The 21,625-nt window shown below is 43.8% G+C and overlaps 4 protein-coding genes and 1 non-coding gene across 8 annotated transcripts; 3 read left to right on the top strand and 2 right to left on the bottom strand.

The window, feature by feature from the left end:
• Window positions 1,165-8,516, top strand: LOC8066390. 2 transcript variants are annotated; one of them, XM_002439029.2, is made up of 7 exons: window positions 1,165-1,534; window positions 3,020-3,133; window positions 3,235-3,278; window positions 3,847-6,696; window positions 6,959-7,060; window positions 7,182-7,341; window positions 7,922-8,516. In XM_002439029.2, exons 2-7 carry the CDS (start codon window positions 3,032-3,034, stop codon window positions 8,129-8,131), a joined length of 3,468 nt encoding a protein of 1,155 aa, XP_002439074.1. In that variant the 5' UTR covers window positions 1,165-1,534; window positions 3,020-3,031; the 3' UTR covers window positions 8,132-8,516. The 2 variants fall into 2 exon arrangements, with proteins under 2 accessions (XP_002439074.1, XP_021306084.1); XM_021450409.1 differs by lacking the exon at window positions 1,165-1,534 and adding an exon at window positions 1,660-2,002.
• On the bottom strand, window positions 8,561-9,711 carry LOC8069240 (gibberellin-regulated protein 2). 2 transcript variants are annotated; one of them, XM_002437597.2, is made up of 3 exons: window positions 9,219-9,711; window positions 9,003-9,075; window positions 8,561-8,862 (listed from the first exon to the last, which is right to left on the bottom strand). In XM_002437597.2, the coding sequence occupies exons 1-3, from the start codon at window positions 9,324-9,326 to the stop codon at window positions 8,672-8,674; spliced, it is 372 nt and encodes a 123-aa protein (XP_002437642.2). In that variant the 5' UTR covers window positions 9,327-9,711; the 3' UTR covers window positions 8,561-8,671. The 2 variants fall into 2 exon arrangements, with proteins under 2 accessions (XP_002437642.2, XP_021306086.1); XM_021450411.1 differs by having other exon boundaries at window positions 9,003-9,081; window positions 9,219-9,702.
• On the bottom strand, window positions 10,711-14,790 carry LOC110431358 (delta(24)-sterol reductase-like). The gene is made up of 3 exons (XM_021450410.1): window positions 14,636-14,790; window positions 11,569-12,825; window positions 10,711-11,442 (listed from the first exon to the last, which is right to left on the bottom strand). Exons 2-3 carry the CDS (start codon window positions 12,808-12,810, stop codon window positions 10,999-11,001), a joined length of 1,686 nt encoding a protein of 561 aa, XP_021306085.1. The 5' UTR covers window positions 12,811-12,825; window positions 14,636-14,790; the 3' UTR covers window positions 10,711-10,998.
• On the top strand, window positions 18,431-18,502 carry TRNAP-AGG. Its single transcript has one exon. It is a non-coding gene; the product is annotated as a tRNA-Pro (tRNA).
• LOC8069239 (TIMELESS-interacting protein) lies at window positions 18,588-21,245 on the top strand. Of its 2 annotated transcripts, none has more exons than XM_002439028.2 (5): window positions 18,588-19,036; window positions 19,175-19,297; window positions 20,268-20,367; window positions 20,490-20,653; window positions 20,775-21,245. In XM_002439028.2, the coding sequence occupies exons 1-5, from the start codon at window positions 18,689-18,691 to the stop codon at window positions 21,003-21,005; spliced, it is 966 nt and encodes a 321-aa protein (XP_002439073.1). In that variant the 5' UTR covers window positions 18,588-18,688; the 3' UTR covers window positions 21,006-21,245. The 2 variants fall into 2 exon arrangements, with proteins under 2 accessions (XP_002439073.1, XP_021305212.1); XM_021449537.1 differs by having other exon boundaries at window positions 18,620-19,036; window positions 20,268-20,358.

The following is a 21,625-nucleotide window of genomic DNA, read 5'->3' as shown; positions in this document are numbered from 1 at the left end:
TATAGTCCCTGTGTCTTATAAAAGAATAGATTTCTAGCAAGTTTAGAATAGATTAGCAAACAAGAGAGAACGAAGTCCTTACTACGCTTGGTCTTGTATTTTGATAAATATTATTCAATCATGGACTAATTATACTTAAAAGATTCATCTCTCAAATTACAAACAAACTATATAATTAGTTATTATTTTTATCTATATTTAATGCAATGTTTTAAATAGCGGGCTAAGACGTTTAGCGGTTCATGTCTAAAACAGCTAATAGCGGAGCTAAATCGGGCTATAGCGGAATATAGCGGCTAAATTGTACATGAACACAAATAGCGACACTCTGCCTCAAAAGGCTATAGCGGGATATTTAAAACTATAATTTAATGTTAAATATTTGTTGTACTCACAACATGTCAACAATTGGAGTATAATGTTGGGTAGAAATAGATGAGTACGATTGACCGTTGAAAACTCGGAGAAAATAAATGGGTCATGGGGAGGGTCTAGAAGTTGATCTAATGATTTTTTCGTCCTAGACTAGAAATCTATTTTGGGAGGGATTGATATAAAATCTTGAATGATCGCAAAAACCGTGTTCAGTTCGCGAACGGAAAAAATTTACGTTTTCGTTTGTTTGTCGTAATTATTGTCTAACCATGAACTAACTAGACTTAAAAGATTCGTGTCGTAAATTTCGATCAAACTGTGCAATTGGTTTTTATTTTTGTCTATATTTAATACTCCATGTATGTGTCTAAAGATTTGATGTGACGGGGAATCTTGAAAAATTTTGAGTTTTTGGGTGGAAGTAAGGCCTTGTTTAGTTGACCCCGAAATTTAAAAAGTTTTCAAGATTTCCTGTCACATCGAATCTTGCGGCACATGCATGAAACATTAAATATAGACGAAAACAAAAACTAATTATATAGTTTGACTGTAAATCATAAGACGGATATTTTAACCCTAGTTAGTTTATGATTGGACAATGTTTACTACAAACAAACGAAAGTGTTACAGTAATAAAATCCAAATTTTTTTTTACATCTAAACAAGTCCATAGAAAAATGGTATTGATTTGCATAAACTGCCGCGTGGAAAACAAGGCAGGCGTCCGGGAAAACCGCTTTTTGGAAAGCAAGCGCACAGGGTGGGAGGCGGATACTGTTGCTTGGATCGGATAGGGCGGAAAAAGGGAATTCCGCTAGGCGTCCCCCGGGCAGGGCAGCCGTCCCTCCTCCGTCTCCCTCCCCCGTCTCCCTCTCCCTCTCCCTCTCCCAGCAGCAGCGGCGGCAGTAGAAGTCGAGAAGAGAAGAGACAAGACACAACAAGGAAGGATCCAACGAAGGCACGCACACAAATTGACGCTCGCGATCCAGCAAGCAAGCGATCCCGTTCCATTGGGGTGGGGGAGCATTTGCTTTCCTCCCCTTGCAGTTCCGTTCTGGACGGGGATTCCATTCGATTCGGTTCGGGTGGAGTAGGAGGATCGGGGGCCGTCGCCGGCGCAGGAGGAGACCCCCGCCGCCCGCCGCCCGCACTATTTGGAGTAAGCAAACCGACCACCAACTCATCACCACCACTCTTAGTCTTCTTCTTCACTATAAGCGTGCTCCCCCCCTCTCCTTTTTTTTGTTGGTAAATAAATAAATTTGTGATAATTCATTCATTTTCTGAGAGGAGAGCGTGCGTGCGCTGTGTGACCCCTGTTTTTAGCGAGACGCCGGCTTTTTTTCGGCCTCCCCACCCCAAATTTCGCTGCCGCGTTTCGCTGTCCGCTTTCCACCGGATTCTTCATCATTTTTCTTTCTGTCTCTTGTGCTGTAATTACTACCGATACTTATAGGAATTTTTTGTTTTGTTTTGTTTTCCGCTCTTAGATTAGATTGCACGGACTGTAAATCCTAATCCCCTCTAGGGATTTCCGCCCTCCCTGCCTCCACAAATTTCTTTTTGTCCCCTTCCGCTTCGATTCCGCAACCCGCGTCCCTTCCGGCGATCGCGATGAATCGCTGAGGTTACCCCTTTTACCTTTCTGCCTCCACAATTATTTCTTTTCCCCTTTGCGTCCGGTCTCGTAGGGTGGGGGGCGTTTCAGATTATCCGCAATCTCCGTGATACGCCGCCCTCACACTGCCCCTACAATCTTCTTCTGTGTACGCTGTACCTTCTTCACTTTTATAGGGTAATATAGGATAGGATAGGATTTGCCAGCTTATTTCCTGCTTATTACTAGTACTGAGGACCTAAGCTTGGTTCAGGAGCGGACACATGCATCCCACAGGTGTCCTGTCTAGCTTGATTTCACGTGCGGTGTTTTCAGATTACAAACTCTACTAGTATGGTTGATGCTTCTTCAGGCTCCAGCTTATATTGCTGTACCACTTGCTTTGTTATTCGACTATTTCAAGTATGGGACTGGGCATTGCATGATATCGGACCTGTTTGCTTGCACTCACTTTATCATGCTATGCTATCGTAGCCTTATAGGAGCATGCCAATTTGTTCCCATCACACATGATATGTTTGTTCCTGTATAAATAAATGTGTATTATTTATAACTATGAGGATGGTTTTATCCATGGGTCACCACCCTCAAATATGCCTCCTGCTACCTGACGGAAGGTTCCAAAGTTGCAATAGAAACATCATGCTAAACACCAACATGCCAACTGTCATGTTCTAGTTTCACAATGTGTCAATGCCTCCACCTCACAGGCGTTATATAGTTGCCCAGTCTCATCCACCAACTAAATAACATACCCTACACCCTCTCAGTTTTTTTTTGTGGAATTTCTTTTAGATATAATGAATAAGGTTTTGTGGAATGTAGTTACTTCCTGATTACTGCGCTTTTGCTTACATATTGATTTAATTAAATGCATGGTGACTCCACCTACTCAAGATATTGTACTTCCATATATAAATCTTATTGATTAGTACCTAGAAGAAATAATCTTTACGATGCCACTGTTATGTTAGATCATCTCAAAATAAGATAAGCGTATGGTATTAAATCCTCGTGTGATTGCAGGCTCTCCAAGAAATGCCGTGTGCACTTGAAGTAATCGACACAAGGTTGCAGAACACATCACATATTCAGTGCAGCAGATCATTCGACCAAAATATTGGCAGACGCTTTTCAAAGGTATGTATTATGCACTATATGAGTGAGCCTCCCCTTGTGCTTTCGTGGCATAGATTCCCTGGTTTTGCCTGTACTCATTTGCCGTTTTGTATTGTCATCAGGGCCATCTAATACAAAAACCTGTTGCTGTTTGTCCCGAGAACAGGTAATTGACTGTTGCCACTTGCTTTCATTACCAACAATCACTGGTGGACTTTGTGTATGTGGTCAGCTGCTGATGTGTATAATATGTAATAAAAAAAATGTAAATGAAGTGAACACCTTAATTGGATCATAAAAATGAAGAGACAGAGGGTTGGTCAACAGGAAAGATCTAGTCGATCTTACTGTTGCTGGCATATGTAAAAAATGCTTAAGCTACCCATCCACACAATCAAACCTGCCTTGAAGTTTGCTGCCATTGTTTGACAATTGTGGAGGTTAAATCGTGATTTGCTAACAAGTTTCTTGCACTTAGTTGTGCAATAGAAAGATAACTAAAACACATTTGTACTGAATTTTTGTCACTAAAAATTCCAATCTAATATCACCTAATCCTTTCTGTATCTCTTGTTTGTTGCCTTATTATACATGTCGATTAGTCTACCACTGTTTTCATTATGTAGCATTTTCACAGTACAATGTCATCAGCCAGCATAGCCAGACACCTTGAATCTCATCTGTTCTTCCATTTTTCGGGAAAGCTACTTGTTTAATGTGTTTTTGTGTGGCAGTGACACCTCATCATCAATACTTCCGCTTGGGCACGATTCAGATCAGAAACAGGCACCATTTTTGTCAGACACTCAAGAGGTCAACAAGGTAATCTCGTCATCAGGAGCTCTTGGTACAGAGTGCCTTGAGCTATTATCTGCACAGCCAAGAATACTGTGTTGCTTAGGCCAGCCGAATGAAAGGAACATGCATGATCAGGTTGATTCTTCTAAACCAGTTTCCAATGGAAACACACATGGAGGAAGCACCTTAAGACAATCTCGGCAAAGGAAAAACGTTTGTAATTCATCGACGGCAGTCCCTCCCTGCCATATAGCTGCAAAGTACTCCAGACCTGTCGCTACTACTCTGAGTCTGAGATCTGATTCTGATATTTTGCACAATGATGACAAGCTTTCAAAAAGGAGTACTAGAAAGAGAGGAAAACAGTGCAAGCGAACAATCCGCAAAAGGCTGAATTTGGCATCAAAAACCACTTTTGAAGAGAGTACTTATGGTGCTTCTCCTGTGGAGGTAGTTCCGACCAATTTACTGGTTGATAAGTTCTCAGAGACCACACCCTCTGCTAGCTCGTCGGTTAAAAATGATGGTCAGTACAACAAGGATTATGTGGAATGTGGTATTATGTTGAATTTAGCTACATTGGGAACTGATGAGATGGATGGTTCTGGATGTGCTGGTTCATCTTCTAATGTCGCAGGAGGGAGATTAAGCTCCAGTTGTGCTCCTTACTTGAATGATGAATCAAATATGATCGATTCTTCGGAATTTGATGGATCCACTTTCACTGAACATGGCTTTGGAGAAGAAAGCAATAGCTACCAGAAGTTAACATGTGCCTATGTTTATAACCCTAGTCATGCAACCACAGATTCCATCTTTAGTAGGTGGAACATTGACAACAGTGGGAACTACAGTGTCGATATTGATTCTACCATCAAAGATGAAAATGGACATGACCATTCAAAACCAGGGGCCTCCACAGGGCTGAGCAATATGAGGGCGGAATGCCAGTTGATAGGGTCACATCTTAGTGCTATTCATGCTGAAGATACAAATGATCATCTAGGAATCAGATCGTACTCTAAGGATGTTACTGATAGTTGTAGCAATACTGAAAGGGTCCAGTGCAGCAGTCAGGCATGCAGCAGCAAGGCCTCTCTTCAATTTAGTTCAGGGAGGAGGAACATAAAATCAAGTAAAACACCAAGCTACATTGGTTTGACTGTGTCTAACAGAGTGAGAGGTTGCAATAGGCACAAGAACAATGGAAAAGATAGTTCAGCAGTGTGGCAGAAGGTAGAAAGAAATGAAAAGATGATCTCTAAAGCAGGGCATTTGAGCAATTCACCTATTCATGATAAGGGTGCTCATGAAGTTGGTAAGAAGGGTGTACAGGAAGATCCAACAAGAATTCAGGCAAAATATAATCAGAATAGGAAAATGTGCAAACAGGATTCCTCAAATGGGACAGTTGAACTGGAGCCTACCAAAGAAGAAGATGCATTGAACTCCTGCCATACATTTTCTGGACCTGTCTACAAGAAGCAAGCACCCTTTCTACGCCAGCAAAGAAGCTCTTCTTCGAAACAAGGTTCTCAGTCATTGAAAAACTACTATGCTCCTAGGATTGGTATCCCCAAGGCGCCAAAGGATTACTTGCAGCAAGAACAATTGCCTATGTTGGTGCTAGTTCATGCCAAGGACACCAGTGATAGATCAACCTCATATTCAAGTTCACCTGATGAAGTTGGTCTAACTGGAGTTGGCAGCAACTACCCAACTGAGGGAAATGAGGGTTCACAACCTGGTATTGAGATAGCAGCATCAGTATCTTGCAACTTGGTTCCAGATTTGGCCCCACAAGCTGCTTCTGATGATTCCCACGTATCAGATCCTCACTCTTTATGTCCTGAAAACAAGGGTGTATCCACCAGTCGGAGCTCCAAGAACCTGTGCACTGATCCTTTTGCTGCAGAAACAAAGGAAGCTCGATGTGTGAAGTTACTGACAGAGAATAATTCTCAAGAATGCTGTAAGTGGTATTCTGGTGCTGGACACTTGTCACAGAAGTGGGTTCCTGTTGGTAAGAAGGAATCTTGCAATGGGGTCTATTTAGATGTCTCAGCTAATGGTGAGGACAGCAACTTACCTAGTGAAAGGACCTATAAACTGAACTCATCTGAACATGTTGATTTGAAATTCCAAGCAGATAATGCAACTGAGACCGATTACAGCAAGATGAAAGAGGCTATCAGTTATGTTTACACAGCACAGCAGCAAGTGGAAGATTTCCAACTTCGCATTGGTAGGCCTATTGCTGATTTGGAAAATTTTGTTTACTCTGCTTCTCCAATTGTGCACTGCAGCCCTTGCCCTGCTGGCTGTAAATCTTACCTGCAAGAATGTGTGAAGGATGGTTTATGTTTGCATCAGACTCCAGATATCACTCTAAGAACTGTCTGGCAGTGGTACGAAGAGCCTAGCTGCTATGGTTTGGATGTAAAGGCACAAGATCTCTGGAGGTCAAAAGGCTTCTTGAATAGTCATCGTCAGTTTACAACATATTTTGTACCATATCTATCTGCTGTTCAACTCTTCAGTCAACCTAAGAGAACCAATGGTGGAAGCATTGATAAGGAGTCAATTCATAGGGATGTGACATGTGAAACATCTCCAGACCTGAACCTGCCCCCGATATTTGCAAAGCTTTTTCCAAAACAATCTAATCCAGTAAAGAAATCATCTACTCTGCGTACTGAAGATGATCAGCAGCCAGCAGATGGGGAGCTGATATTTGAATTTTTTGAATCTGAACAGCCATACTCGCGGCAACAGTTATTTGACAAGTGAGTCTAATTACATAACAGGGTGCAGGGTGCCTGTGTGCTTATTCTTAGTCTTTTACATGTGATGATGGTCGTAGTCTTGTTTCTTAAACATGGTGACTCATACCCAATGCCATTTTCGCTTTGCCCCCGTGTTTTTGGACTTAGACATTCCTTGTAATGGTTTCTGATTTTCAAGCTGTGGTTCATTTTTGTACATTGATAGAAACAGGTACTTGTTCTTTGAAATGTTCTTATAGAATACCTGTTGCTCTCATACTAGGGTAAATGAGCTGATTGCTGGTGTGAAACCGTCGAAATGCCAAATATCTGGAGACCCAAAGAATTTGGAGGTCAGCCTGCATGATCTCCATCCAGCCTCTTGGTTTGTTCTATGCTCTCCTCTTTTATTGGTGACATTATCATTTAGCAATGTACTTGTATCTGGATTTTGTAAAAGCTTGTGGGGTGTCTTGTGTTGAAAATAGATCTCTCTTGAATTTCAGGTATTGCGTTGCATGGTATCCCATATACCGGATACCTGATGGAAAATTTCAGGCTGCATTCTTGACATATCATTCTATTGGGCACTGGATTCATCAGAGCAGCTCAGCAGACGGGGCTGTTGTTTTGCCAGTCATAGGCCTGCAGTCTTACAATGCCAAGGTATAACTTTAAAATGGCACAAATTGGTGGTATAACTTTAGGCCTGAAACAAAATATTTGTTCTTACATGATTTGAGGTTTTCCAAGTATGTTTCTGTTTCCTGAGGTGAATATGTTTTGATTTGTGTTGCATAACATACCTCTTACCAGACGGGCATATTGAAAATGATTGGAGGTTTTGAAAAACTAAATGTGGTACTTACTTGGCCATTCCAGAATCATATGTTTTGCCAGAAAGTCTGCTGGACGTCTTGAACCTTTTTACTGCCTTACAAATGCTATTTTGCCTGCTCAATTAGTGTTCCGAAAGGACCAAGAAAATCAAAAGGCTTCTGGGGTTAGTGAAAGCTGCAGGTCTTTTGGCACCAGGTCAAATGTTGAACTGTGGTTCTGGACTTTCTGGGTCCTGGCCATGTGGATTGTTGGGTTTTGGGGGCCCAGGCCAATGCTGCGAGAGTAGTCCTGGCCATGTGGGTATGCTTAAAGTGGCAAAGTAGCAGATGGCTGCTTCATATTTATTGTGGACTGTTGGTTAGTTGTCTAGTAGATCAACGCGTTTAACTCCCCTCTTGTAATGCAGGCAGAGTGGTGGTTTGAGATGAGCAAATCCGATTCTGAAGGTGCCGAGTCAGCAGAGCATCAGTCCAGTGAAGCATCCCAGATTCTGAAGGAGAGATTGCACACGCTGAATGAGTCTGCGGCGGTGATGTCCAGGGCCAGCGTGCTGAAGAATGGGCAGATGAGTAGAAACAGGCACCCCGACTACGAGTTCTTCCTCTCCCGGAGCTGATAGATGCTGGAGGTCGATATCATCATGTCATGGACCTGTCCGAGACTCCGGGGCCGCCGATGAAAATGACAGTAGCTACCACTAGAACTGATGTGTACGTACGTTGTCTAGCTTTGGAAGGGCTAGCTTTTGCAAGCGCTGGTCTTCCATGTGCAACCTGCTTACCTTGTATATATTATCATGATATCAATTCTCCATGGAAATGCTGGAGCGATAGCAGCAGAGCGAGTGAGGTTTATCGGATTTAGGTGCAGTGTGTGTATATGTATATATAAACGTGTGTGTGTTGACACTGCTGGCTATCTTAGCTTATGCTGCAACCGCGACACTGGTGGTGTGTGGAGAATTACGAAATGGAAGAAGGGACAATTCAAAAAAAAAAAAACTGAATGAACATGATGAGTAGAGACCATGCATATCTCCTGCATATCTGATTATAGAATGCTTGTTGGCTTTATTCAAAAAGTGAGTCGGCATGTATCAGCATATGGATTGGACTGGTTGCATTACAAGGAGCACGCATGAAGAAGCTCTCAAAGATCACGGGCACTTGAGCTTGTGTGGGTTGTGTGGATTGACCATGGTGTCGTAGCAGGAGCAAAGGTGGCGGGTGTCCTGGCCGGTCCCCGGCGGCACGCAGCCGCACTTGTGGCAGCAGACGTTGCACATCTCGTTGCACATCTCGTTGTTCCAGTTGTTGCTGCAGCGAACGGAGCAGCTTGACGGGCAGTCTGCAATGCAATGCAATGCAAAACAGAAACAGACTGGCATGAATAAATGAAAGTGAAACTGCTGCAGCCTGTCTATCAATCATGATGCTGCTGTATGTAGGACGAGGAACCTCGCTTGCTTGTTATGTACATTACAGTACCTAGTTTTGGCGGCTGAAGCAGGGATCTGCTCATCCTCATCCTCATCTGTGGTTGCTGCTTCTGGTGCTGCACCTGCAGCTGGACACACGGACCATGTTAATGCGCTCATTATTCAGAAGATGACCTGATGATGCTGCTTCTTCAATCTTCATGAGAGGAAGGAGGACAAGAGCTGATTCAGTGATTGATGCAGAAGAGAAGAGGAGTAGGCATACCTGCTGTGGCTGTGGCCGTGGATCGGCAGCAACAGCGGCTGCTGCTGCGACAACAACGAGAAACATGAGAGGAAGGAGGAGCTGCTGCTGCTGCTGCTTCATCATCATCTCAAGGAATGAAGGAGTGGCAATGGCAAGGGGGGAGGTTGGGTTCTTGAGTGAAGTGGAGATCTCCTCCTTCCTTCCTTCCTTCCCTGAAGCAGGCAGTGATGCAAATATACAGGGAGTGGGCAAAGCAGCAGCAGCAGCAGCAGCAGCAGTAAATAATAACTTGGGCGGTGCAGCTGGTGCCCGTGCCGTCCCACCCAATGACAGCTTTTCATTTGCATTTGCTACCCTATGGGATGGGAGTGAACAAAAAAAAAAAGTGTTGCTTCATAGCCATGGCAATGGGCTATGGGAGTAGAGCCGAGAGTAAAGGGTAGCCAAGCCAACAAGTTAAGATGCAGCACAGCACATCAACCAACCAACTTGTAAAATGTGAATTACTATCATGTTACATGCCATACCAATAATTAGCTTCTTTGAATTCAAACAGATTGAGCTAATTGTTAGCTAATATCTAACTAACAACAATCTTACTAGTTGAACCAAACCAGCTAATAGCAACTAATAGTTACTTAGTTATTAGCAGAGTTGATGCGTGGTGGAGTAGAGTCGGTCAGCCAGGCCGGCAGTCCGTGATAAACTTAGGCCTCGTTCGTTTGGGGTAGATTGAGGCAGCTGAGCACTGCTAGTAATAAATAGACTTGTTATTCCAGCTGGAACTATTCCAGCCTTCAATTCCTATGTAAACGAACGGGCCTTTACTGATATCATATAGCAGTAGACGACGGACGGATGGGAATCGGATGCCTTTTGCACGCACTTATATATACCTACAATCTTGCAGATCAGAGGAACAAAACAAACAAGCTGGTTTAATTTGTTTTTACAATGTTTATCAAAAACACACACACAGAAGGCTAGCCTGCTATTGGACTGAGCATCTGAATTTCTTTCTACTAAAAGTCTCTCTCATCTTGCTGCCTGTGTGTTCCTTAAAAAAGTCTCTTCATCTTGCTCAGCAGTCAGCACCAAATTCCCACTGGTAATGGTAAGCCAGTGACCGATCCAGTGAAGGAACCATGAACCGAGCCCAGAGAGCAGAGCAGATCAGCTGCACATGCATATGCATTCATCTTTTCTTTGCTTTTGCTCTTGTGGGGACTGACTGATGCAGTGATGGCTGGTGCCGTCTGCGTGCTTTCTTTTCTCACTGTGCCTGCCATGTCATGCCAGCCCAGCCCCATGACCACACCACATCACATGCTCGTCATGGTTTCTTGCTGTCTGCCTCTTCCCCATTACAATTTGCTTGCTACCACATCCTGCAACTGTAACAACATCGGGTTATCTTCTCACTCTGGAGAGCTCCAATTTACTACTGCTCCTGCATCAAGACGCAGCAGCAGCGCCTGAAAAACATAAATAAATAAAAAACCATAAGAGCTAGCAATCACATGTACACATACAAGGGCAGAGCCATGTAGCAAGTCCCGAATCAATCTGAGAAATCCCATTAGAGAAAAAGATAAATAAACCCCAACACTGGGCATCAACGACAAGTCACTGACTGACCACGAGCTTAAGAGTACTACGGACAGACACACACACTACATAATCAAGTTCTAATTAATTAAGCAAAACGAGAGAAACATCTCATCTCGTCCAGATTCGCATCATCACAAAGTCTTATGTAAACAAACTCTGCCGCTGCCGCTGAACGGTTGGTCCCAGCTTAGGCCTCGTCCGCGTAGGCCGGCTCCAGGATGGCCGCCTCCGCCTCCTGCACCTCCTTCTCCGTCTTGCGCCCCTTCTTCGACTTGTAGTACACGCTCATGAACGTGCCCACCGCCCCGTATTTGTGGCGGCAGTGCTCGTAGTGGGACGCGTCAAACATGCGCCAGAAGTCCTTCTCGTTCAGCTCAGACACCGCGTACTGTGGCTGGTAGCTGTGGTTCTCGATCAGCCACTGCTCCAGCCTGTGCACCGCCTCCGCGCCGTTGAACTCCTCTCCCCTTAGGACTGCACCAGGGGCGTAGTACACGCCCACATCTGTGAACATCTGTGCGTAGCTTGTGTCGCCCTGCCTGTGCTGGTGCTCGAACCCAGGCTCAGGGTACACCATCGTCTTCACGGGCAGCTTGTACAGGCGGTGAGGGCACAGCCACAGAGGATACACCTAGCAATAGTCAATTCAGAAAAATGCTTATTATTCAGTGGAGTACTCATAAACAGCAGCAGCAGGTGCGCAAGCAGCAATAACAGTCAATAAAGATATATAGCACAGTAGTAACAAGAAACACACCTCCATCTCGCGATGCACAAACTCAAGAGCATCTCCAACCTTGTACAGTGGCACCAGCATGTCCTGGATCACATGGTTGTCATGGTAGTAGTTCCTGATAGCCTCACCCTGAGTCGCCTTCAGCAGAGACACCTTTGGTGGCATGAGCCAACCCAGCAGGAACCTGAACCAGAACTGGTCACCGAATGGCAGGATCAGCTTCCCCTCCCAGTACAGGCACCGGGTGTGGCGATGGTAGTATTCTCTTGTTGGGATGTACTCCACAAACTCGCCCCTCTTAAGTGCCGTCTGAGCATGCTGGTAGAACCAGGGCTTAAACCACCACCCCACACAGTTGATCTTGTTGCCCTTCTTCTTCGCCTCTTCTTTCGAAGCATACACACCAGTCATCATGACACCCTCGCTTTCTGTGTACACCATTCCTTCAACAAAGTCAGGGACCTTTGCTGGGTCACCATCTCTTGGCGCGAAAGAATCAGCATATGCCTGCGCGATTTCCTTCAGACTCCCCTTCACTGGAATGTAGGTGAGCTTCATGTACTCCTTGATGGGAATCAGCTTGATCTCAGCAGAGACAAGGAACCCAAGTGTTCCCTGGGACCAGGGAATGCCATAGAATAGGTCAGAGTACTCGTTATCCTTGGTGGCTCTAACGACCCGGCCATCTGCAAGAACAACTTCCATTGCGACAACTGTGTCAGAGAAAAGGCCATATAGGTGAGAGCTCCCCTCAATTCCATAACCATTGATCAGCCCACCAACAGTGAGGTCGTCAAGCTCAGCGACAACTGCAAGGGCAAGGTTCATTGGGCAGGTAGCTCTGGTTATCTGACCCATGTTTACAAGGGGCTCAACCTTGGCAACCATCCTCTCTTTGTCAATCTCAAGGATGTTCCTGAAGGAAGAAAGGTCAACCTCGAAATGCCTCGCACGCTTGTAGTCCACATTGCGCATGCCAACAGCAATCCAGGGCTTCCTGGCTGTGCAAACAAGACCATCCTTCTTTGGATTCCTCTGCTTGAGCCGCTTCACAACCTTCTGCACATTCTCATCGTGTTGCTTCTGGCGCTTCTTCTCTGACTTCATGGCAGACCACATGTCGCCCAGAAAGATATTGAAGTAGATCAGAGATGAAATAGGAAGGACCACGAAGATCACAAGGATCCATCGGAACTGCACCAAGTAGTCCACCAAAACCTTCTTCCTCTTGCGGCGCACCAAAGGTTCATGCACGTCCGCCATGGGTGGAGGATGCTTCTGAAAAGAACACAATTGAAAGAGCACACCATAACAGAGTCAGCTGAACAGTGAAGTTAACCAAAAAAACAGCAAACCACATATATATATATATATATATATATATATATATATATATATATATATATATATATATATATATATATATATATATATATATATATATATATATCATGGAAGAGCTTCTACACTCAATTGAAGAAACAACTGAAGGAAGAAGCACACTGTTATCTGAACTGCGAGCAGATATCTCACCAAACTGTACTGGTAAAGCTACATCATGACACTACAATTCCCATCTACTAATGCTTCAGGAAACATGTACAGAAGGTGCAGTAACACTGAATAAATGAATGAATTAATCATATAAGGTCCAGATCAAGAACATATCAGGTCAGTTGCGGCGAGACATTCACATGCAATAGTCAAAATTTGGAGTGCCAATAGTTGTGTGTCAAGTAAGTATCTCTTGCATAACTAGAAGCAATTCCTAAGACCCCAGCCTGTATATTATCATTAAAACAGAGATGATGCACGCCTAGCAGAGTTTATCCAGTAATTCCTAGAATCAAAAGAAAGCAGTACATAGTATGTGGGATAGTTTGATAAGATTGTGCAGGCAGCAACCAGTAGTCAAAAAGAAGCTTCACAAAACTTTACTAAGAAAGGAGGAACCTGAACCTTGACGGCATACATTTTTGGACCAAAAAAAACCCAGATCCCGGAAAATGGACAACGTGGTTTGCTATTTTTAATAATCCTAAAACAATAGAATCCCATAAGGACCACTGTACACCAACCTCCTACAGTTTGTTTCTGATCCGCAATGCAATCATCGCCCGCTTAACCAAATCTGAAAGAGCATACGGATATAGGCAAATTATATCCTTTTGGTTTGGGCATAGGAGCCATGCAGGCACCAATTCTGAGCTCCCTTAGAATGCTGAAGCTTTTTTTTAATAACTGCTGAAAGCATGTTTTGAACCTTACACATATACTACTACAGATCTGTGGCATGCAGGCATGTATTCGATGGGGTTGACATGCCCGCGAGTCAGATCCAGCAATCGTTGACGGCCCCAAGTAAATCCGAAATTTTTGGGTGGGTGTAACATGACATGGCCTTTGTGAGTCTCTCTTAAATAAGATTAAACAAAGTGAAAAAGGATCTCCTTTTATGTTGTGGCCTTGTGGGTGGGGTGCGATGATTACACTTGCACCAAGAGAAAGTAAAGCTGGGCCTTGTGCATACAGACACAAGTTGATGATTGATGGTGTGCTAGGAATTCCCCTTTCTATATTATATTTCCGTAGCAAATCGCTCCTGTTTTTGCGCCCCGCAACCACCCACCCAACCAAAGAAAAAGAAGCTGAAAGGCTGTCAGTCATCAGTCACTAGTAACAAAAACAGAGGCACAGCCATGTGGTAAGTGGTAACTGTAAAAAAAAAAGAAAAGAAAAGGAAAAGAATGTAATACCAAAAATGACTAGCCCTTTTTCTAGCAAAGGAAAGGATGGGAAGGGAAGGAAGCTTCAGCCTTCAGCCGTGCGCCTAGGGTACGGTACGTTACCTCTAAAAGGGACTGCCGCAATCGCGAATCCATGGAGAAAAGAAACTAGTCCTACTCCTAGTACACACGGGAACGAGGGGATTTGGTTCCTGACGGCATGCACGCAAGAACCTAGCAGCAGATCTAGGCAGCGACGGGGGCAGACAGTCCGGGGGACACCGGCGGTGGTCTGGATTGGGAAGCAACCAGCACCAGCAGCGAGGAGGAGATGAGAGTGCAGGAGGTCGTCTCAATCTTACCAGCTGTGGATCCGGCCGGCCGGCGCTCCTCCTCGGGAGGTGGGCGAGCGATGCTGCAGCTTAGCTTGCTGCCCCCAATCTCCGCAGGGACAGCGGTGCGGTGGTGGGGGGTTTTAAAGGACTCCATTCGAAGGAATCGGGGGGTTTTGCCACTTTTCGTTTTAGTCCCTATTACCATCCATATTTCTCCCCACACCTCCTCTCACTTGTCTGGTTGTGCCAGCTCTCTCTCTCTCTCTCTCTCTCTCTTTTTTTTTGCCTTTTCTTTTGTCCGTTGTCACCTAGTACTACTACTCCTATCGCTTTGTTTCTTTTTTCTTTTTTGAAGAAAAAAAATGTTTTTGTTTGCTCCAAGAGCTGGAAATAACTCGACGCAGCTATTTGGGTTACGATTTGCAGCTATTTTTGTATCAGTGGCTACAGTGAACCATGCTTGTTTTTGTGCAACCGCAGCCTAAGAAGTTGCAGCGAGCAGGCTGACTATAAGTGGTTTCTTTGCATCTGGCTTTACTCAACAAGTTCAAAACATAGGATGGAGAAGAAATATTTATGTGGCTTTACCTTTTAGTATAAAAATGGCTTCAAGCATTTCTCTCGAAGTCGTTCCTCGATTTAGCATATGGCAAGACTTCACACAATTCGTTTTGGCTTATCAGCCAAATCTGCCAATCATTCAGCAGTATTTCTCTCTCACAATAAATCAACAACCAGTACTTTCTATCATGGCTTATCAACGAACAAAGTGCAGATTCAAAGAAAACACAGTTGAAGAAGCCTGGTCCGGTAGAAGTAATATATGGTTTTTTATTTGGCGTGACTTTAACTTCAAGTAGAAGCTCCTAAGGCTAGGAGCTTAGGTGATATAATAAAATCCAAAAGCTAGTGTCACCACCACGTATCTCAAAAGTCGTCAAGTAGTTAGTTTTGAGATCTGAATTATGGTACAATGTCATTTGTGGGTGGAGCTAGAGTCGAAGTAAGCTCCGATTTTGGCTCCTTCGGAGGAACCTTAGTTTTGAAGAAGATATAAATTGTTGCTCTTGTCAAACAACTCCTAAGCCATGTCAAATGAAATGGCCCGTTCACTCGTATTTTAGAGTAGAGAATGGACCGGTCCCAGGCAAAAAGGCCACGCCTCCACTTGTCCAGGCAGGACGACCGTAGTTGGCAGGGGCAGACATATGGACAGTAAAGGATGCAGGGGCAACCTCGTCCATTCCATTCTCTGTCAACAGCATTTTTTTTAGTAGTTTGTGTGTGTGTGAGAGAGAGAAGTGTGTGTAGTGTGTGTGTTTTTTGTGCTGCTGCCTGCCTGGCCAAGGCCTTGTTTAGTTCAAAAAAAATTTATAAAATTTTTCAGATTTTCCGTCACATCAAATCTTTAGACGCATATATGAAGTATGAAATATAGACAAAAATAAAAACTAATTATACAGTTTGGTCGGAATTGACGAGACGAATCTTTTAAGTCTAGTTAGTACATAATTAGATAGTATTTGTCAAATATAAACGAAAGTAGTACTATTCATATTTAAGTGAACAAGGCCCGAAAGAGGGAGGAGAGGACGAGATCGGATCTGAATGATGATGCAGTGACCTGATCTGATCTGAATCTCATTATCTGATATCATGCGATGCGGACATGCAGTGACCCACGCCACAGGCGAGCGTGGCCCACCATATATAGAAACGTACTCCACCAAGGAATCAATCAAACACTGCATTAGCTAGCACATTATTATATGAATAAAAACACATGTATATGCAGAGCAGCTGCAGCACATGACTAGTGGCAACTGCATGCATGCCCTCCTGGTAACGTCGTTTACCAGCACCATACATGTATTATGAGGCCGTTTGGCAGTGTCTTTTTTTTGTTTCTTGATGGAGTTACTTGCCCACAGTTAAACAAAAATAATAATTCATTCTCCAGTAAGTGACAGTAAGAGTAGGAAGCTAATAATAATAATTTTCATTGCTCACTATTTAATTTTCATCGGTATCAATTCTCACATGCTAGCTCCTGATTCTACTTCTCTGTCAAAAACCACTCCATCGAGAATCAAGAAACTAAATATAAGAATAAGGGAGTGGACCTCTATCATATAGGCCATCATATATATGCTCCTATATATATATGTATGTAATCAATCAAATGTATAGTTGTCCAATCTCCATTTGTCGTGTATGTATAATTATATATATGAAAACATATATATGTTATACTATACTGTCATCCATGCGTGCATCTCAAACTACTAGCTATGTATCCCATCATCGGAAGGCAGCAAAGCAAGGTTTCGTTTAATCAATCCATCCATTAAACAAGCTAGCAGGACACGTACGACGGTAGTGACACGAGGCATCACGTGCACAGCGCGCGATATGCAAGCTAGGCTCCAACCAACAAAAACATGCATCTGCTTCCACCCAGCCCAGCCTGCCATGGATATATATTATTATTATATTATCGATATTCGATACAGCCAAACCAAAAAAAAAATCAAAGCTTGCCGGCCTGCTGCTGGCTACATGCATTTTCTTTTCTTTTTATTGGGCACGAGATATGGCCACAAGCCCCCCCTTACACAGATTTGTACACTTTTTCTTTTATCACCGATTCAATACCTGTTCGAGTTTTTTTTTTAAAAAAAATGTGGGTTTGTTTGTTTCTCTTGCTAAATTTTAATCAGCTAAACTTTAGTCACTTCAATAGCTAAATTTCTAAACACATTGGCTAAAAAAAAGTTAAAATAGTTTAATTTCATTACCCATTCAAGAGTAACTAAAATAGTTTTAACCGACTAAAATTTAGCAAAGAGAATTAAATAGGCCCTACATAGAAGTAAGAAAATAGCATAATCTTGACACTAAAATTCGGCACTTGGGTAGCTTTGGCAATACCATTTTTGTTTAAATTAATATAGTTAGTTGGCAGGATAATTTGGTGAACTTGAGTAGCCGGTTTAATTTTAGAGCAAGTTTAATAATACAACCCATAAGGTTTCTTCCAGCCTTCTCCAAGATCACCCATACAATAATTAGCTATTCACTATTAATACATGGCCCACTTATCTCTCTCACAAGTTTTCTTAATTCTTAATACTTGCTCTTAGTGAATCCACTGCTAGTGCTAGCTAGTAGATCCTAGCTAGAGGAGCTAGTGATCAAGCAAGCAAGAGGCAGACAATAATTAAAAGGAGAAAGGGCCGGGCAAACTAAGGCCTTGTTTAGATTACCACGTAAACTAAAACTTTTCAAGATTCTTCATCATATCGAATCTTACGGTACATGTATGGAGTATTAAATATAGATGAAAACAAAAACTAATTACACAGTTTGCTTGTAAATCGCGAGACGAATCTTTTAAGCCTAGTTACTTCATGACTGGACAATGTTTGTCAAATAAAAACAAAAATGCTACAATATCAAAATCCAAAGAATTTCAAATCTAAACAAGGCCTAAAGAGCCGCCGCGTGTAGTCATTACCTTGTACTTGTACTACTTTGAACACAGCCATATTGTACATTGCTAACTTTCAACAGTTGGGCTGCTCGACTGGGCCGTCTTGTTCGTTTGGCTGATAAGAAAATATTGTTGACTGATTTGTTGTAAGAGAAAAATATTGCTGAATGGTTGGCAGATTCGGCTGATAAGCTCGTGGCAGACCCATTTGGAAAGCGCAGCAAATTCTTTAATCTTTCAAATTTCCCAGATGATGTTGACCGGAATCATCGTTAATGTGCTACAATATTTGTGTTAAGAGTTGCGACACAGCAGGCAATGACACGTAAGGGCATTTGGTCTAGGGGTATGATTCTCGCTTAGGGTGCGAGAGGTCCCGAGTTCAATTCTCGGAATGCCCCCCTTTCGTTTTCCTTTTTTGGGTTTTCCTCCTCTCCTCTTGGCGCCATCTCGCCTCTCGGCTCCCGCCAAAACCCCTACATTTCCTTGCTTTTATTTATTTATTTCCTTCCCCTTTGGCCAGGGCTGCCAGATCCATTCCACTCCACTCCACTCATCCCTAGTTCCCGATTCCCCAAACCCAGCCCATGGCCGCGGCGGCACCCACGGGCTGCTTCAAGTGCGGCCGCCCAGGCCACTGGTCCCGCGACTGCCCCTCCGACGCCGCCGCACCCACCAACCCCGGCCATCCCTCCGCCGCCGCCGCCTCCCGCTTCAACGCCAAGCCCAGGCCTTCCGCGGCGGCGCCGGAGGGGGACGGGACCGACGGTGGGGCGCCACCGCAGCCGCAGGACGGCAAGGGTAAGAAGAAGAAGAAGGAGAGGGCCACGCGCCCCAAACTCACGCCGGACCTGCTCCTCTCCGACGGCGGCATCGGCTTCGTGCTCCGCTACTTACCCAAGGCATTCAAGCCCCGCGCCCGCCCGGGCCATGAGGTTCTTTTCCTTTGATCAAAACGCATCTGTACGTTCAGTTTCGGGGGCCATCAATCGAATCCGTGAATAACAACAACTGACATAACTAGTTACTAGGCAGTTTTACTCGATTCGTCTCATCTCATGACTTGGTCTCAGGTGGAGGATCTCGGCAATCTCATCAAGCTCTACGCCGACTGGCACTCTCGTTTGATCCCTTACTACTCCTTTGAACAGTTTGTGCGCAAAGTTGAGAAATTGGGTGCCGGCAACCGCGTCAGGGTAAGCTATCTGCTTTGGTTTCAGACATTGATTCCCTGTGATTGCAAATAAAATTAACAGACTATAGTGAATTAAGACTTCAAAGTTGGTGTAGTGTTAGCTCAGGTACTTAATTTAATTCTTTGCTACCTGCACTTAGTTGTCAACCAATTATAAATCTCAAGGATGAATTTAGAGGACTTTCACAAGAAAGACAAAAGAGCCAAATTCCAGAGCTTAGCAGCACTTTTTTTCTCTGCTTTTAAAAAGCAATGAGTTCGATACAATGCTGGGGGTTCCAGCTTACAAGACTGAGCAAAAGAAACTAGTGATTACAACTCAACAACATCAGAACTCATGAAGCTCCCAGGTTTTAAATTCAATGTCCAGGTCTTGATTTTGTCCGTCATCTTAAGGGTTGTTCCTTTGTCCTCCTTGTGCAGCACCAACCACTTCTGCATCAGAGATCACCTCAGTAGGAGTTTTAGGAAATTTCTTTTCAATGGCTATCTTGTTCCTAGTCTTCCATATCGCCCAAAACAGACCTGCAGTCATAAAAACACCTAAGCTATACCGAATCCCCATTTTAGGTAGCCATTTCTCCATGATCTATTCACATCAGTCTTTTATTCTTTTCTTTTCCTTTTGTTTTGTGAGGGGTCAATCATATTTGCCCTTGTTATATGAATAGTATACATGCCACCCAGCCGTTCTTTATTTAAGGAAGAGCTAAATTTCAAGTGTAAAATCTGTTATTTCAAGTGCAACCTGTTGATGGCTAGACTTTGGGACCAAGGAAGAATTCAGCTCACGCATCACTGATTTGCTATTCTTGAACTTGAGAAGCCAAAACTAGTTTGCAGAGCGATATGTTCTTTTGTTTGCACGCACGAACACCATTCTCACCAGAAACTCAACATTTTCTTTCTCATTGGACATTGCCTTGACCGTGTTATTTCTGACATTAGTGTTCTTTTGCATTGTTCATTAGAGATGTGTTTCTGAACTGAGGGACAGGGTTGCCAGAGGGGGTGATCCTACACTTCTGTACGAACCGCCAGTTCATGAAGACATGCCAGAAGGTGAACCTGGTACGAGCTCTTTGTTTTTTTTTTTTGTAGCAATGTGCATGGATAAGTGTAAACTTCCACCTGAACTGCATTTCCTTCAATGTTAGCGCCCACTATAGTGATTGTGTAACCCCCTGTTGCAGATGGAACTGCACCTGAAGACCCAATTTTTGGCTCTGAAGCTCCGCTGTCAGACAACCATGTCAGCGACCCAGTGCGAGGTGATGCAGATCCACCGATGGAGACCAATGATATGGATCCCATGGAAGAAGATTTGCTTAACGAAATCTATGAAAAAGCAGCTGATGTAAGTGCATGCCCTCTACTCTAATTATTTCATCCATGACAAACCATAAGCTCTATACAACACACTCGGACTTGCCTGAACACTTGATACACACTTTTGAATTGCTGTTGATGTACAATAGGAACCCTGGATCCCGCCGGCTGGTGAGGGAACCAATAAAGAGATTCCAGAGCCGTCTGCTCCAAAAGAAGTCAACTCGCTAGCACAGAAACCCCAGGATGGAGCAGCCAGCGATGGCCCCAAGCGGGCGAAGATTGAGCTCACTGAGGAGCAGAAGGCACGCATGGAGGCCAACAGGCTCAAGGCCTTGGAGCGAGCGGCGGCACGGGCTCGTGCCTCGCAGCCCACCTAGATGTGCAAGATGCTGAGTTGCTGTCTATAGTTCAATGGATAGTTGGTTGAGATGCATCATTCTGTGGTGTCGGACATGGGAGGCTTGGACTTTGGCCGGCTTTGCTAGAACTTCATATAGTTTGCTGGTGTCCTATTGAACTTGGGTCTGCTGTAGTCGCCTTGATTTGATGTAACAGGAGAAGGTAGAATGTGTGTGCAACTTTAGCAGGGCCGTGGAACATGTTAGCTAGCTCCTATAGCTAGCTCCTATCCCTCCCCACCCCCCCACCCACCCACACACACACACACACACACACACACACACACACACACACTTTCTAAAGTTAAATTTCATATCGTTTAAGCTGATCATCTCATTCACTATTTGGCTGTGCTGTTTGCAGAACCTTTTGTTTAGGGGGAATACACCAGGGGTACTATGCAATTTATTTTTATTTAAAAAAAAGAGAGAGGAAGATAGTTACACGAAAGGAAGACAAAATGGCCATAAATAAATGGGATTGAATATCTGGAGTGTGCGCTTCACCCTGTGTAGTTGAAGATTAACTTGATCAGAAACAAAATACTGAACTTAAGTGTTTTTGGTCCATTTTAGTCCAGTAACCTTTATTTACCACA

Source organism: Sorghum bicolor, chromosome 10, assembly GCF_000003195.3.
Source record: "Sorghum bicolor cultivar BTx623 chromosome 10, Sorghum_bicolor_NCBIv3, whole genome shotgun sequence".
NCBI classification, from domain to species: Eukaryota; Viridiplantae; Streptophyta; class Magnoliopsida; order Poales; family Poaceae; genus Sorghum; species Sorghum bicolor.
This window is presented reverse-complemented; position numbering and strand designations above follow the sequence as displayed.

Coding starts and splice junctions, on each gene's coding strand:
- LOC8069239 (XM_002439028.2), top strand. CDS start 18,689: ATGGCCGCGGCGGCACCCACGGGCTGCTTCAAGTGCGGCCGCCCAGGC. Junction 19,298..20,267: donor GTGCCGGCAACCGCGTCAGG/GTAAGCTATCTG, acceptor ATTGTTCATTAG/AGATGTGTTTCTGAACTGAG. Junction 20,368..20,489: donor CATGCCAGAAGGTGAACCTG/GTACGAGCTCTT, acceptor CCCCTGTTGCAG/ATGGAACTGCACCTGAAGAC.
- LOC8069240 (XM_021450411.1), bottom strand. CDS start 9,326: ATGATGATGAAGCAGCAGCAGCAGCAGCTCCTCCTTCCTCTCATGTTT. Junction 9,082..9,218: donor CACGGCCACAGCCACAGCAG/GTATGCCTACTC, acceptor CCGTGTGTCCAG/CTGCAGGTGCAGCACCAGAA. Junction 8,863..9,002: donor GCTTCAGCCGCCAAAACTAG/GTACTGTAATGT, acceptor ATTGCATTGCAG/ACTGCCCGTCAAGCTGCTCC.
- LOC8066390 (XM_002439029.2), top strand. CDS start 3,032: ATGCCGTGTGCACTTGAAGTAATCGACACAAGGTTGCAGAACACATCA. Junction 3,134..3,234: donor TTGGCAGACGCTTTTCAAAG/GTATGTATTATG, acceptor TATTGTCATCAG/GGCCATCTAATACAAAAACC. Junction 3,279..3,846: donor GCTGTTTGTCCCGAGAACAG/GTAATTGACTGT, acceptor TTTGTGTGGCAG/TGACACCTCATCATCAATAC.
- LOC110431358 (XM_021450410.1), bottom strand. CDS start 12,810: ATGGCGGACGTGCATGAACCTTTGGTGCGCCGCAAGAGGAAGAAGGTT. Junction 11,443..11,568: donor TTGTGCATCGCGAGATGGAG/GTGTGTTTCTTG, acceptor GACTATTGCTAG/GTGTATCCTCTGTGGCTGTG.